Genomic DNA, 17960 nt, shown 5'->3' on the forward strand with positions numbered 1-17960 from the left:
CAAACCACAAGGATACACCATCTTCATAGCACACTAACGGAGAAAAACATTCAGTATTTCTGCCCTTAACTTTACACATAAGAACATGAGAGGTTCTCAAGAATAAGGCACCGTGGTCAATTCTTAACACTTTATGCCATCTTATATCAACACTGCAGGATCCCAGAGGTATTGTGTCCCCTGAACCAAGGAGAACATCAGTGCTGAGTACTTCAGAACAGACTTTATGGTGCATTCAAGCCCTCTATCATGACAAGCAGTGGAAACAGGGAGAACAGACTTGTGCTCTCATATGCAATAACATTTATAAATGCAAGGCAAGAAGTTACTGGCAACAAAAGACAAGGTCACAAACAAGTCTGGTCTTCTGCTGTAAAAAACTTAAAACTACTATCATCCTGTACAGGTAAAAAGAACAGCAAGGTAAAAAAGCTCATATTCTAATATTCTCATTTCTATCTCTTCTTATGAAAAGTGTGCCTTTTATTAGCTTTAAATTAGGTCAATTGAGCAATGTGCTCAGCTGTTATGTGTGCTAGATACGCACTGTTTCTTCTGCATTAAGAAATAAGGCAGCTCTTATCTCATGTATAGCTGTATTGAGTCAAAAAGAGAAGAAAAGAATTCTTCTCTTCAGTCAAACACTGCAGTGCCTCAAAGATGATGAGCACTTTTCTAGTAAGCAGACAGAAAAGACAAAGGAAAGTGAACTGTGCCCAAGATATCACATATGCTCCAATTAGATTTAAAAAGTCACTACATTTTACAACAATTTATCACAGGACAAATGCAACATGCCAAAACCAATGAAATGGGCGTACCTAGAGCCAATTTTAAAAGATGTCATGAGACCCATCAACAGATTATGATTTGCAAATGAAGCAGAGTTTTACAGGGTCAGTTCTTGGGTGAAAGATGGTTAAACAAAATCCACAATTAGCACTACGTTATTTAAACAATTCACTGAACTTTCATCTGAATTTCTTCTCAACCAGCCTGACATTCCTAGGTGCAACTTATGTTGAAATAAGCATTTTCCAAAGACCATCATTGTTAGCTTTTGTCTTCTTTAGAATAAGACACTTAAACATACAGTTCCTGCCTCCCCAAACCTGTCCTTGATCCCAAAGGTGAACAATACTTTTCACTCATTTACCTTGACTTTATAATCCAGTGTTCCCATTTTTAACTAAAAGAGCTGCCACACATCACACACCCCAGCAGCAAGAAGCACTTCATCAGTAGCTCACTCACACTCACACTGGCATAACTTACAAAGCACTTAAGTTTAAATTGATTTTCAAATCTTGTTTGGTTTTTAAGCAGCTTGTTAAACTAAGCAAAACTCTCCTGTGAATTTAGAGATTATGGCCCCTTTTAATGTATTTGATCACACAACCAGTCTGGAAAGTAAGAGTCATCCTGGTGATTAACACAGCTCTATTTTTTCTTCAGTTAAAAACCAAACAGCTCCACAACCTAGACCTACAGAATTGCAGCTGTGCCAGCAAACACCCTTTTTAATATTTTTTTAGACTACATACTGCTGTAAGTAGTCTAGAAAGCAGGGTACACCTTGTCACTCAAGCAATAAAAGTCTGCCTGAACCCCAAACCTAAAACAAGATGAAAAAATGCATTGTCCTATTTTCCACCACCCTGCTGCCTGTTTTAAGCCAACACAGGCACCAGCAAACAGTCAGGCAAACTACATGAATATTTTCAAAATGGAACTACAACTTCTTGCTTTGCAAAGATGATCTGACAGTGCAAGAAATCTCTGATAAATAACGTCTCTCAATAGTCAAGTTAGACTTTGGTTTATTTCATTTTATTAGCTTCTACTTCTACCTCCTTGGACCACCCTAAGGGATTCTCCTCCATTATGTTCTTCAAATACTTGCAGATAACCATATCTCCCACTTAGACATCAAGTTCCCTACACTTCTTTTCATCTTCTTTCCCTCATAAATCAATCCCTTCAGCCTCTCCAGCATTCTTGCTGCTCCTCCCTGAATTTCTTCCAAACTGCTGACATCTTTCAGCAACTGAAGAACTTCCAATTGCAGGCTGTACTCTAGATGTGTTTTTTGTACTCTAAAGAAAGATAACTAAGCCTTTTCCAGAAATATTAATGGTCCAGGCCTGGAATAAGCCTAAATCAGAATTGTTAAAAAAAAATAAATAATCTAGAATGGATAGTAATTATCCCCATTTCACAGAGCAGAAGAGCAGAGAGAAGTATCTGAACTATTACTGCACACAAGCACTGCCAGAATAAGAAACAGATTTGTGTTCTGCCATTCCTAGGCATGAGGTCTGTCAAGTTTCAGCCCACAGACTACAGAAGACAACGTTCCCAGGGTGTGATCTATAGGCAAACACAAGCCATTCCCAAAGAACTGTGGAACAACACTCAAGAAACCCAACACCTTCTCACTGAGTAGGAATGAGAATGCTGGCAGCTGATGGCACCAGCAGGACCAGGTAGCAGCCTACAGTGTGCCAGGGGCTGCTATTACCTGAAGTAGTCAGGACAAAGGTCTCCAATACACCTACCTGATTTTTAATGCTTTGTAGAGGTTTGTTTCTAAACCCAGCCCTTGGTTATCATCAAATTAACTACCCGAACAAGCTATTAAATTACAGAACTTAAAACTGGTTTTAAATACAAGAGAACTAACAGACTACCAGGCTAAGGCAGTGCAAGGCAGTTTTCAACTTGCTAGTTTCCTTCCCTTCCTTTCTACTCCAATACATTTGTGAAGGAATCCCAGGGAAATAACTTCAAAAAATACTGCAAAAAGCTCTTCACAAAAGAAACCTGTGAGACACTACAAGGTGAGAAAAGGCTTAAGAACAGAGAAGGAGAGAAGCAGTCTGATCAGTTAAATAGAATAAAATCTAAAAACCCACAAACAGGATGCAGACATTAAAAAAGAAACACTGACCTAACAAAGGAATGTGAACTGTATTTGACTTAAACAGCATCACAGCAATAGCCCTCCCCCTACACACAAATCTCTGCAACTCTTAAAGACACAGGTTTTCAGACCCTTGCAAATTCAGAGTTTTTGCTCAGCTAGCCACACTTGGACACTCTCAGCTTGAGCTGATTTAGCTTGTTGCCTCTGCTTTCCAGATAGAAAGAGTACCGAAATTTAACCCAGACTAAAGAAAACTAAGTTGTTTTATTCTGTATAAAACAGAATATTTTCTGTTTATTCTGCCCACCTTAGAGAGGTATTGAATTCTACTACTATTTATTCTTCTAACTGAAAGTACAAACTATAAAGGGTCCTGTTTCATGGTCCGCTGTTAAATACCAAAAGAATATAACCAAGATTAGATAAGGAACACCTTGGTGAAAGGCATCATTACTTCTACCTAACTCAATATTGAGCAAAACACAATTTTCTAAATATGTGTACAATTTTCTTAATGTAATTGCTGCTTTGCAATTACAGTTTCTGCTTACATCTACAACAGTGACAAAGACACCTTACTAGGCTTCTCCCCTTCCCAGAACCATTGCCTCCACCCAAAATGTGGAAATGGCAACATAGATGCCATCCTCCTGCTGATCTCCTCTTTCATCATATTTCTGCCTACAGGAGATAAAAGCTACTATGCATACTATGTTTTTAAGCAAGATTTTCAGCCTGAATCCTTTTCAGCATTAAGATCATTCACACAAATTTACCACCTCCCTAAATTCAACCATCTCAGTAAACACCTAAAAGCTTCTCTGTAATAGAAAATGCAAAGCATGTATCTCTATGGTGTGCCTTATTTCTTTAGCTATGCACCACAATTGCTAATTAGGCTCTCAGACCTATTTGCAAAGTTTAACATTTAGTGACAAAACTGCAATTACAGCTAGGATGGAATACAGGAGAGGGTTTTGTCTAGTCAGAAATTCTTACCTTGTGACAGAAAGAAAAAAGAAAATTTGCTGAGGGTCAGAATTAGTACACTTGCATCAAGCCTTGAGTGGAAAATAGTTCATCTTCAGCAAGGAATCAGGAAACTTCAGTTTTCTCTGTAGATCAATCACTACCTGATTGCTTGCTGTCATAGAACTTCATTATTTTATTCCACTTCTACAACAGAAGTAATCTCTCTCATCTCCTTAAAGAGAGTGGAGGATTAAATGGGCTAAAGACTCTACAGAAATACAAAGTACTTCTAGTATTGTTAAAATCTTATCCTATAATAAGAGTTAAATGCAGCACCCTTAGTGTCTTTTGAAAAGGCTCAGAACAACTTTCCTACCTTAAAAGCAGAAAACAAATAGTAATGACACTTACAAATTCTAGCACCTTTCATTCCCCATGCTTCCAGCTAAAGAGAAATAAATCATGCGGTAATTCAACAAGGATGAAAAATATAATCATATATAATATTGTAAAGCCAGGAAACACAAGCAATAAAAAAAACCTCTCAAGATCTCTAAAAACTCGTTTATCAAGCAGTTTTTGCTTGAAGGCAAGTTAGGTAATAACATGCACAAGAGAGTCAAATTAAGGCACTTGCATCCACTGTACTGTATTTAATAAGTAGCTACAGGTAAAAATGATTTCTGGTTTGCTTTTCTTTTTTTTGTTCAGAGGGCTCTGGTGAAAATCATATGTATATTAAGAGAGAAGAGATTTCCATAAATATTTCTTGGCAAAACACAATTTTGATGTTACTAACAGCCAATGAAAAGTAATTTTGAAGCTGGATTTTGTCAACAAAGGAGATCTGGTTTCAGGTCATTCAGCCTCACAACATATGTCACAGCCACCATCACCTAATTAGAAAGGGTACAATCCAGCAAATCATCAGTGGTCCAATTGGCTATGAGCAGATTTCAAAACTTCAGGGCACTTCCATCTGCAATACAGAAGGAGCTTCTACACTTGAAACAGATAACTAAAGAAGTGTAAGACTAAGACTAGTTAAGGAAGAAAATTTTTTAAATTATAAAAAACACCAGAAAAGGTTGCCCAGAGAGGTGACAGATGCTTTGCCCCTGGAAACATTAGTCCCAATGGGGCTCTGAGCAAACTGATCTAGTTGAAGATGCCCCTGGTAATCACAAGGGGGCTGGACTAGATAATCTTTAAAGGTCCCTTCCAACCCAAACTACTCTATTTTTAATATTTGTTAGCTGATAAGTACCTACCTGGAATTCGGATTTTAAATTTGCCACTTTGTCCAAAACCACCATCTATTATTCCATCTTCTCCAGTAGATAGTTTGACTTTCAAACCCACAAAGATCTGGATGTTTGTTTCCTTTTTGAACAGCGACCGACCGATCACACTGTAATCATCCATCACCTGCAAAAGAAATAGGGTTTCATAAGTTTACTATCTAGAGTGACAAGAAAAATTATACCTATGAAATATAATAATTTTGGTGACTTCTACCATCCTGCCCTTGGAAAACCATTTACCCCAAAATAATCCCATATCTCTGTAAGACAAGTCACCTAAACTTCTGAGTTTGAGGTAATTTGTGTCTAAAAGTACAGGAGTTTTCACATCCTTTCTTCTAGCATAGGAAGAACAAAACTTGCATCAGAACATGCTGTAAAGATCAGCTAATTAAAATCTCTCCTGCTTTGAAACCTTTCCATGAAAGTCACTTAAGTACCTATGCTTGCAAAGTTTATTCCATTAGTTATCCCACAGCTAAGCACATTATCACCTACATAAACATTCTGTCTCTCTGCTCCAGAGCTGCACTCCAATAGCCACACTTACAAAGAAATGACAGAACTACTCAGTTGCTGTATAGAGCCTTTTAAATATTCACCTGCCCATACACATTAATTTATTAAACTAAAAGCCTTATGACCATTGTATCCAATTTTAATTTCAAGGTTTGTAACCCAGTGGGAAGAACCATTCCAAGTTGAATTCTTAATTAAGCTATCAGAAACAAGAGGCAGCAAGGTTGGTGGGTAAAGGAAGATAAACAACCCTCCCTTAGGCATTACAGAGTATAAGGTGCAGCCAAGTGAGCCTAATCCTGCAGGTGTGAATATCCTTGTATACGTAACGCCCAGAGTTACTCTACCTCAAAGCTGCAGAAAGAACATTTATTTGCTTATCAGAAGAAATAAGAAGATATTACTTCAACCTTTTCAAGATGATTTTTTAATTGCTTGCAAGCATTGCAGCTTTTCTCTGTATCTGAGGAACAATTTTTAGATAAACCTAAGGGTTTCAGAGACAAAAGTGACTTAAAATGGTGAAGTATTTTAACAGATTTTGAACAGTCCCCTTTATTCAGCTTAAACAATGACTCAAAGTATTGCTGCTTTATTAAGCTTCTCTCCTTCCCTGAAGCCTCTTCCATAAAAAGAACAGTTCAAAAAGACTCAAAGCCCTTAGCATTCTTGGGTTTTATTTCGTTACATATTTTAATGCCAATCTTAGTATCACAGTAAATCTAGGATCAGAAATTTAATTGTTATTTTAAATGGGGCTTACTCTCTCAGCTATAAACAGCCCTGGAAGGGCTGTGCCATTTCAGAGGGCACTGGCAGTACCTCACCCCATCACAGACCAGACACACATGCAGGATGAGAAGTGTCTACAGCCTTTCCACCTCCTTCTGCCACTTGCAGACAAGAGCACACACAGCCCCACTTGGAGCCAAGTGCAGGATCGAGGCTGTAGAACTGTTCAGATGCCTCAACAACACTCACTGCCTGAACATCCACTTATCTTTCCCCAAAAGGTCTCGTTTCTATTTTTTTTTTGGTGTGTCTGTCCTTTCTCACCTCTCCCAACAAACCTCTCCCATTAACAGTAGTATCACTGCTTGGCAACCTCTGGCTTAAATTTAAAACTGAATAATGTCTTTTACTAGAACCACTGATAACAGGTAGTAGAACAGAGGGCAGATAAGCTTTCAGGCACACTTGCCTTTCTTCAGGTCTGAAATACAAGACTAACAGAAGAAGAAGTTGTTAATTCCAACCCGAAGAAGCATTTACATTTTCAAAACCTCCTTTTTTCCAGTTGTGTTAGCTGGTAAAATAAGAACATTACTTCTTTGTATAAAGCTTTTATTCCTAAAACAAGAATTTCAAAACTGAACATCCCTCTTCTCCACTGCTGGCTACTTGCTTCTTATCCCGGTGTTCAGACAGTCTCCTACACTCCAGTAAGGGTCTTCAAAATATCTATTATTTTTGTAGCTCTCCCCCCAAAACAGCACAGGAAGCCAACTTCAGAGACAACAGAAACATATTCTATTTTTCCAAGAGCACTTCAAAATTATCCTTAACCTTATTTAAAATGGAATTACAGGGTGAGCAACTAGCCTAGTTGTGGGCTTAGTAGTGGGCATACTAGCCTAGAATGGTTCAGTTCAGAGCTACACTGGGAAGCCTTGTCAGAAAAAAACTCAATTCAATTATTTCAATTTCAATTATTCAATTATTTCAGTGAACAAGGATTACAGACATCATATATCTTTGAGTAAACTGGGAACGATGACCTACAACTGATGATTTTATCAGCAACAAAATACCATTTAGGCATGCCATAATTGGTTAATAACTTGATTTTAAAGCCCCTTCTCTTTTTTTAAGTAAACTTGATCTTTAGGATCCTGTGTTTGCACACACAGTTTAGGAAAGTAACTGGGGGCACTGGTTGCACTGCTCCTTTCGCTCTGATTGTTAACTTTTTTAAAAAATCCCTCCTTCAGCTGATTGGTATGTTCTGTCCATATCACCATTAATCCTTGAGCATCTCTACAGGCCATTAGAAGAACAACTACTTTAGCACTGCTGAGATATTAAGTGATCAGTGATTTGCCTGCCTGGCTGGAATAAAAGCTTCATGACCTGAAGTATCAGACCCCTACACTAAATACTACACATCACAGCCCCACTCCCATTAGCCTATTACCAATTTATCCCCAAAGATGAGTAAATAATAAGCAAATGCCGGATATAACAAGAACTAAGGTAACTGATCAGTCTATGCAGCAAAATAAATGGGGGAAGGAGAGACAATTGCCATGACAGAAACTTCATTTTCTAAACTTGAGGACCATTCTATGAAAATAAAAGAAAAATTATTTTGCTTTAGTCTCAGTTCATAAAAAGCCACAGAAATGCATGTTGTTCTCCCCAACCGAAACTCAACACTTCCAATTACTTCACCAGCAATTTAACTCCAATCGCTGGATTTTAAGTTAATCCCCTTTAAGTTCTCAGAACATCTACAATGGCAATCACTTTGCCTATTAGCTGAACAGCCTTTTGGGAGACCTTCCTGCTTTTCCCTCAAACACTCTTTTTTTTTGTTATAAAATATTATTAACTTAAAAAGCCAAATGCCGCAAAGACAGTAAGGGATCTGCAGTCTGCTCTGAAGCTGCAGCAAGGGGCCTAGCAATGAGGGCAGACTAATTTTATTAACTTCAGGGAAACTTCAAAAAGCTTTAGGGCTTTAATGCCAGACAGAGACGACCCCAAAAGTCGGTTTAAGTGCTGCATAAACAAAGGATTAGAGCAAGAAAAAGCTGAAGGCTCCTTGCATTTCTTGTTTATGTTGTCATATGACCTAGTGGGAGTGGGAGAGGGCTGCCTCTCTGACTTTAATCCCCCATGGTGTACAGTGGCGTTTCAGTTCACTGACCTACATTACGATAATATTTTTTTAAATTTATGGGCAGAGGTGCAGCATCAAACTCACTTAAAGACTTTGAAAAAAAGAAAAGGGATGGGAGGGGGAGAACTACCCAAAAGAGAAAAATTTTGACTGGTAGAGTCTCCCCCTCTTACTTAGGTTAGATCAGCAGCTTAGAAAGGGATTTCAAGTTCAAAGGGAATGTCTCTGTTACTCTTGTTTTACTGCTTAGACCAGAGGACACAATAGCACTGAGTTTATGGAATATCCCGTCCCACTTGGCTTCTGTGTTCACAGGAGAATAAGTAAACAGCACTTTAAAACCACAGGTGAAGTACATGCAGCTCTGGCACATGACACTTTTGCTAAGAAGTTCACAGAAAAAAAAACAATTAGCCACCTCACCTCATCTAAGCAGTACTTACACTGCAGCACACTGCTTACAAAACCACACTTAACATTACATGTGTTGGCATTCAGTGCAAACCATAATGTAATTCCAAGAAAAAATAACTCCGGTGTTTCCCTTGGAGCAGGGATAGCAAACCATACTGTTCAGCCTGTTAAACCACTCGTTTTTAAATGGTGTAGAAATTACTGTCACGCTCTCAAACAAACTATTGTGCATTTTGAAAACAAATAATTCCATGCCTTAGTATATCTGTTGAAAAAAAAGTAAGGGGATCAGAACAGACATACAGGAGAAAAAGCTGTGTCAAGATGAGATTGGGAAACGAGAGGTTTGAAACAGAGAAACTAGAAGCACCGAATACTAAATACTAGAAAGAGACACAGAGAAAGAGTAACCTTTCCTGACGTAACCTAAAATTATATTTTATATCTTTCTACAAATAGGAAAAAAATTAATTTTTAAAAGGATAGAAACAGGTCTGAGGAATTATTCTCAAACTAAAAAATAGCCCATTGAAACCCAAGGAGAAAACAACAGGAGAGGGGAAAAAAAAGAACAAAAAGGAACCTATGACTAACTTTGAAAAGAGAAAGTATTTTTATTACTTTTTTGTACTTTAGAAAAAGTACACTTGAGACATCTTCATCATGATCAGTGACAGCTCATTTATTTCTAGAAAACAGTTTCAAGCACTTTCTTACTTCTGTGTCAGGAATGGGAATATTTCGGCAGCTGCAAATTCCTGTTCTCCATCCTTAAAATGTGGCTTCGTGGATTGAGAAAATTATGGTAACATGAGGCCACAAAAAGGGTGAGGAGGAGAAAGGAACTGGGAGGGACTTCACTGCTGATTTGGTTTTTCATTACTGAAACCTAGGTGAACAACTTGGTACAAAGCAAGATTTGGTAGCCATGTTGTTTGTCAAGAGTTTACATGAGTATAGAAGTATTTAAGGCTTTTCTTTCTACACTTCCCACTAAAGCTTTTGATTGTGTGGCTGGGCTCTAAAGACCTTCTTCTCACCATTTTCTTAGCAAATGAAACTTCTGCCTTTGAACATGCACCCAGGAGGAAGAGATGGATATGAAAAGTTCATCTTCAGTACTTCATGTCTCATTACTGCTGTTTTAATAAAGCAAGAAGCCACCACTCAGACATCTCTGCATATCCAGGAAACTTTGGCCTTCTCGTATTTGTGCTATCTCTCCCCAACCTGGGTTTCTTGTATCCAAGAAACATCTTTCTTTTTTAGTCCTTGTCTTCCTCAGTAAAGGCATGGTGCATTTGAGATTTTTTAATAAGGAGCCATAAACGCCCTTCCCTTTTCTATGCATTTTTCCACCACTATAACCTGTTTTTAAAAGTACAGGAGTAGAAAAGGAACCCTTAGTACTCACAGCAATGAGAAAAAACTACATAACCAGACCAGTTTAGATTTTAAAAGCTCTACACATAGCTTTTAAAAGTTCTAGTTCATCTCTAGAGCCACACAGGCTACAAAAGGACACTAACTTCCTTATACACCTTTATAAAGCAAGTTTTCTTCACCTCTATTTAAAGTTTAGAAAGGTTGAAACCCAAAATCTACAGCCACTAAATTCCTGACACAGCCTTGTTAAGCACAAGTTCACATTTTGTCCAGTGAGAATAAGCTGGCTGATGTAATGATTTTATGAATTTTTGTACCATTCTATGCTGTGTTCCCCTTATGCGAGAACAGCAAGAAGAGAGGGAACAGAGGAGGCTACAGACTGTTGGTACCTACTACATTGCTCAGGACCTCCACCTTCAGGTCAGTCAGCCCAGAGCTGAACTACCAGAAAGGTTGAAAACCCTGTAAATCTTCCTATTCAAGCATAAAGCAAGACACAAGAGCTGTAGATGCAGAAGTCTTGACCTGGCCTTGTAAGAAGGATGCAAAGAGGATTGCCAAGAAGGGGGCTCTTCTCAGGCTGAGGCTCTGAGCAGCCAGAAGGACTTTGTTGGTATCCCATTGTCTTCAGAACACTCAAGCACTTACTTCAACTATTCTCAAGTGCTTTAACTGTAGAGATCTCAGGTTGAGAGATCTTAAACACACAAAAGGAAGTATCGGTGAGACCTGGTAAGCCTGGAAGACTGCATGTGTGGCACAGAGTGCTGTGTCAAGTTTTGTGACAGTAACTTAATTTATTTCTAAAGGAAACTGCCCACAAAGAGCTTGGGGAGGGCAAAGAGGAACAAACAACTGAGGCTTACAAAATCCTCAGTGGAAATGAAGCTACAAGGACAGACCTGCAAAGAGCTCACTGAAGAAACTGATGCCAAGGGACAGGCAAGAGGTGACTCTTTGACACAGACTTGCATCCCCTGCTGGGGGCATCATATGGACATACAAACATCCCAAGTCTGTCCCCTCCCCTAGTGATCTCTAACTCCAGTGTGTGGATCCTCTGCCCAAAGCTGAACAATCCATCATCCCTCTTGGACAGCAGCTTCCTTCTGCCACTTGCTTGACAAGGTTTGTGATATCAAGCAATACAAGCCTCTGCTACACTACTGAAGTGAAGGTGTACAGTAAAGGGATGGTTACAGTTCAATAACAAAGGTTTTGGTTTATTTTTGAACTTTAAAAATGCCTAGGAAATTACATTTATATAAAATCGAAGTTACTTTAGTTGCAGAATTGGGCACTTAAGAAGTTAAGAAATGCCAGATGTCCATACAACCTTATTCCTGTCTCTCTTTGATATGCCCCATGATACAGTCTTTACATGACCACATTCAAAAAAATTTCACAGAAACCATGGCTTATTAAGTACATAGGGTAGAGGCACAGGGGAACAGAATTAATGTTGCATAGGCAACTGTAAATCTGGTATTTCCTAACTTTCAAGCGCTTGATTTTGCAATCCAAGTAAAATTCTTAATTTATTTTTGTATCCAATAAATAAAATGGTGCATTGGTTGCCTTGCTGACAAACCGATTCCCCCACAGGTGACTCTTGCACAACCTCAGAAAAATCAAGACCAGCTGTCCATACACTTGTAAGACCCAAAAGCATGTCTGTATTTTAAATTTAATAATATAAATAATAACCATTGGTGTTACTCAAACCTTGCAAAATTCTACTACCCAGCCATGTGGAGCAAGCCATTCTTTTCTTGGTGAGTGCACAAAATACCAGTCTTTTCATATGAGTAAACAAGCAGAATCTGTGACTTAGCTGCTATGCTTCTTTGACAAATTTATTCTAATGTGTTAATCCATATGTTGTCAGTCAGTAAGTATCACCACTCTTTTCTCAGTACCGTTTAAGAAAAATGGCATTTGTTTGATGAGCATACAACCCTCCCTTCCCCTTTTCCCCACTAAGCTTCTCAAACACTTCTACTCAAAAACTAAACAAAAGGCAATAAATAAACGCATCTTTTATATTCCTATTTTACAGTGCATTTTCACTAGTGAATGTACTGTGTACTTTTATTCACCTGATTGCCTTCATCTCTGCATTAGTACTGTATTTAGCATACCATTAGCAGCCAAGCAGAACCAAACAAACTTATGTTCAGACTTTAAAGCAGGAAAACTATTAATTGTGGCGTCTGCATGTTTACAGCAGATGGAGTGACATCCACCACTTCTCCCAGCTAGAGCTACAGAAGGTTCTGCAGACAGCCCAGGTCACTGCCTGTACCTCCAGGCAACACTCAGTTTTCACTGCACCATTTGGTCTTGTTACTCACTTTGAGCCTGTATGAGCCTGAACACTGTATCAGTTACCCAAGCATCATCACCTGGCTGATGCTGTGGTTTACTTGCTATTCTGCTGGAACCACAGTAAGAAAACAGCATGAAACATTAACCCTAGGAAGCCAACAAAACACCCTTTTATCTGGAAAAAAGTTAGATGGAAAAAGCTAATTATTTGATCAGGTATAATTTAGCTTTCTTCATTCCTAGCAGCATTGCAACCATGTAACAGAAAATTTAGGGAGCAGTATTTCTGTGCCAAATGTTTTAAATACAGTGCATGGGCACAAGTCTATGAAACAAATTCTGGTATAACTGATATCTGGGAAACAACTCCATGAATAAGTACATGATCACACATGAGCCTCTACTCAGCCATCTTTCTCGATCCTAACAAGACAGGCTGGGTCACTGCTGGTTATCACCACATCTAAATACTACTTCTCCAAACTTCTTGGAGCTACTTACTACTAGTGCTCATCTCTACAATATCTCATCCTTCTTCTGAAGGGCCAGAAAGATTTGTTAAGTGATGGTGACAAAGATGTTCCATTTGGCCACTCAAGTAATGCACCTGCTCTGACAGAGCTCATTATCCTACTGTAACAGAAAAAGCCCAACACTTAAAAGATGCTAAAAGATAAGCAAAACTCTTCCATTCAAGCTTCAGAAGAGATGATCTGATAAAAATCTTGATAGCTTACCCTGCTTTCACATGTGCTCCTGCAACAATACTTTCCTCCATGGGGACACTTAGATCACACCAATAACCAAACAATTAGTAAGATGTTCTTTTGCTATAAGTGATTCTTCCATCCTCCTGAAACTAAGCATGCTAGCTACATGATGGCCCCAGTCCCACAAGAATGAGTTCAATAAGAGAACTGACTATCCAGCAACCCATAAAAGTGGGGAGCAGAGTGACTATGAAAAGGGACATTGCATGGTTGTGACTCACGAAACTGCTAAAGAAAAGTGCAACGTGATTATCATTGAATAATAAAGCCTAAGAGCAAAACAAATGAGAAAAACACCTTAAAAGCTCTGAAATACACAGAGATAATTCTTCTTAATATCAGAGGAACACAGAGAACGCATCTTTAGGAAGGCCAAGCCCATTCTCATATGAAAACATTCTTCTATGCTTAAAATGGAAAACAATCACAGCCAGGACATGAATGTATTTTTTCATTACACAAGCTTGAAAGTGCAGAAGGTGCAGCTAGCACTGTGCAAGCAAGGGAGAGTTTTCCTTCTGCTTTTGTTTCTGCCACAGAGCTACTGATTTACGAGCATTCTTGACAATAGGACTCTGTGGCAGCCATCCTAAGATAAATCCTGCTTGTGCAAACACTTTGAAAACAGGCAGAATATCTGAGTCACACAGGAAAGCATGATGCACTTCTGCACTTCACCTTTCAGTTGAAACTCGCTGTACTCAACCTGTATGTCCATGGAAGACAAAGACCAAATAATGTGATAAATACAAGGGATTTATCCTGGGAACTGAGAAACCACTTGGTGAGTCAGGCTGGAATTAATCTGCAATGCTGCACAAAGGTAAAATTCAGAAAGGAAGACTTTTCAGAGATGGTGTCAGGATTAATACAAGTCTCTGCCCACAGAACTGCAAAGAGCTGACTGGTGAGGACTCTGTCTCCAGGAGCACAAGACCAAGGCCAACAGGATCTGTTTATCTTCACAACTTGCCTGTCTCAAACTCCAGAGGCTGCTGACCTGCTATGGTTTAGTGACAGTCACACTATACACCAATTTAGAGGGATAAACTTGTCACAGCATCTCATTTGCCCTTTTTCACCAAGACTGACCCATCACACTCCTTAAAGCAACACTGGTGTTCACAATAGCACTCTCAGCCCTGCTTTTACCTTTTTATCAGTACAAGCCACTTGTTACCAGCCCAACTCTTTTTCCTATTGAAAGTGCATTTGTCAGGCAGCCAAGGTTTTGCAAAAATAAAGTGTCCAGAAGGCAACAGTCTCTGTGCCTCCACATAACCACACCAGAAAGATGCTCAGTACAAACTTCCTCCCACTCAACTTCTGTCCTCTCTCAAGTCCTCCTTGCAAAAGAAAACTGGACAAGGATTTCACATCATTCTTAAAACGAGTTAACCAAACAAATTTTGCCAGTGCCCTCTCAGTTCTGAGGGAATGACAGATTTTGATTTTCCTTAAAACTAACACCTAAAGTCTTACTCTAAGTCCAAAACAAATCTGGTGTAAAGCAAAACAGGAACATCTGCACACTTCTGCAACAGTTCAAAAACATCAGATAAAATCCCAAGTCCAGTTTGAATTGTGCAACTTTTTCATAACAAAGACACAATCCCAGCATAGGTACAGAGCCAAAAATGCCCCATGCTGGTTAGAACCAAGTTTCCTGCACTATGTAGCACCTCAGACAACTCTGACTTTATCAAGAAGGCAGATAGAAGTGTTTTAAAGCCCAGTTTCCCAGATAATGCAGCAACAGTAATATATACCTAAACAAAAAAACCAACAAAAAAACCCTAACAAAAAACCTAGTAGATAAATAAGTAAAGACATGAAAAGAGAGACTCAAGGATAAGCTGAACACAGCTAAATTCAAAGAACCTGCAGAACAACAAGTAGCAAGGCTTTGATTCTCTCTCCCAGTGGTTCACTCAAGTCTTACGCTTTAAAAGGCAAGATACCAAGTAAACAGTGAGCAGTATAGAAGTGTAGGGGTACTTGAATTTTTGTGCATTTACCATCACTTGGGCAGGTGATAAAAATCAGGAAGAGCTTAGGTGTGACTTTTTACTAAAATGTACTAATTCAAGATGGCTTTGTAGTTTAAATATGATTTTTTTTTTACCTTTGTAAAATATGGTGCTTATCCTGTTCAGAAATTTTTGTTCTAGGTGAAACAGCAAACATCACAGTTACTCCTAGAGAGCCAAAAAGTCTATGAGAATAAATTATCTTCTTTCATTAAAAAAAAAACAAACAGAAAACAACGAAAAACAAAATCAAACCGTAAAATCCAGGGGGTGCTGTGCACAAGGGGCACAAAAGTGGAGTGATGCTGAAATTTAAGGAATTTACAATTCATACTATTCCATCAGTGCTTTGAAATTAGTAAGAATAAGAACAAAACGCCAAACCATAAATGCCTGATTTCTCCTGGGTAAACTGGTAGTTAAACTGCAGGGAGTTTACATTTAATTGTAGCAGCAAGCAGGGGGCTTGGGAGAGCCCTTGTATTTGCTGCAGTGTTTTACAGACCAGTACCACTGAATTCCACTGCAGCCCAGTCCAGAGAGAATGGTTCCACCCCATGCTGAACCTGGGAGGGCAGACATTGTGTGCCCCTGCCCCTGCCTCCCTCTCTCCCAGCCTCTCAGGAAGCTATGAAGTCAATTTTCCCCAGCAGCATTCTCTGGAGGAAAAGTTCATTTCTCGTGAAAGGTAACATGTATTTTTTAATTATTATTATTTTTATGCCTCCCCAGGGAAGGTGAGGAGGGGGGAGCTTCCTTGCTCAACAGAGACAGAAATTTTCCTGTATTAGTGCCAAGAATAGACACCCTAAATTCAGCGATCCTAATCTCCAGCCATCCATCAGCAGCAGGGTGGGACCAGCTGATTCAGATTTTCTATTAGCTAGAGACTTTGTGTACTAAAATAAGTCACTGTACCACCCAATTGTTCCTGCTACTCTGCTATGCAAAAGCACAGGCTCCATAGCAGCTACCCCAGCCAATGCTGCAAGTACTTCCCCATCAGATCTTTTATAACTGGCACAACACTCTTCCCACCAACTCTTCCAGGTCCCTGCATACCCCCTGTGACTCCACATTGTGAGCTTTTTTTATGACATTTGTTCCTCTCATCTTTCAGCATCACAGAAAATACCAAAGGAGTATCTAACAGAACCCACAGGAGGCAGAACCCAAGAATAAATCTAACCTGCAGGCAGGTGGCAACCGTTCATTTACAGGAACATATTCATACAGTGATCAAGGCCCATATACAGGGCAGAAGTTGTAACATATGAAAACAGAATAAAATAACAGCCCCCCAGCTCTGTATTTTAAGAGGCATCGAGAGATTCAAGACAGTCCAATAAATTACTCTGTTGGACAAATGTTCAATAACCCACACTCATTGGTTATTTTCTGGACCAGAAAATAAAATGCAAGTAATTTGATTGAATGGGCTGCCCAGGGAGGTGGTGGATTCTCTGTCCCTGGACGTCTCTAAAAAGAGAATGGATGTGGCACTCAGTGCCATGGTCTGGTAACCACAGTGGTAGTGGATTAAGGGTTGGACTTGATGATCTCAGAGGTTCTTTCCAACCTGGATGATTCTGTGATTAACATTACTTCATTGTTTACATAATTAAAGGCAATAGCAGAATAAATACACCATTAAGGAATTTGAGAATAACACTAAAATCATTTAAAAATGCACAACCAAGGTCGATGGCAAACTGTTAACCCAGTCAGCCAACTCACAATTACACAGTTAGTGCTCTGAAAATTTTCAATACCCATAGACAAGTGCCATGCATTGGGAGCAAAAACAAAGAATCTGAGACCAGTTCATTTCAGTTAAACAAAGCAAAGCAGTATGTGTCTCCATGGATCATATAAACTTCTGTTCTCATTCATACTCCTACAGTCACAGTGAAACAAAAGGAGTTGGTAAGCCAGGTCTCACTGGATATTGCAGCATGGGCCATGCAGAAGCAATTAAATTTTTAGTGAAGATAAAGACAAACGTTTCATGAGTTCTTACTGCTCTAGAGCATCCCAAGAATTGATATCCAGACATTTGACCTAAGCTTCTCTGCAGCTTAGAGGACAGAACACTTCAGATCCGTTGCTCTAATTCAACACCATCAGCCATAGAGAAATGTAGACAGACATTTCAAACAAAGAAAACAATACACCAACATTTTGAATCAGAAGTGTCTGCTGATTTTGGGTGTCCCATATAACTCATATGGATAGAGACAAACTTTTCAGAAAGTTACAAATATCCTCTTCCTATCTTCCTTCCTAGTGGCAAAATTGGCATCCAAGGAACCAACACACCACCACAGGTCTGTAAAGTAATCTCAAAAGATTAGAGTCCACTGTCAGCAGTGGAAATTTAAAGGAGAATTAATTTTTTTTTTTAAA

The 17960-nt window shown here is 39.0% G+C and overlaps 1 protein-coding gene across 1 annotated transcript in view; it reads right to left on the minus strand.

Annotated features, from left to right (window-relative positions):
• The window catches only part of EEFSEC (eukaryotic elongation factor, selenocysteine-tRNA specific), a 119425-nt gene that overhangs the window by 34119 nt on the left and 67346 nt on the right, over nt 1-17960 (minus strand). Inside the window, exon 6 of the mRNA XM_071755964.1 lies at nt 5170-5326. Within this exon, the coding sequence (XP_071612065.1) occupies nt 5170-5326 (157 nt within the window). The remainder of the gene's footprint in view (nt 1-5169; nt 5327-17960) is intronic.

The sequence above is a fragment of the Heliangelus exortis genome, chromosome 12 (assembly GCF_036169615.1).
Source record: "Heliangelus exortis chromosome 12, bHelExo1.hap1, whole genome shotgun sequence".
NCBI classification, from domain to species: Eukaryota; Metazoa; Chordata; class Aves; order Apodiformes; family Trochilidae; genus Heliangelus; species Heliangelus exortis.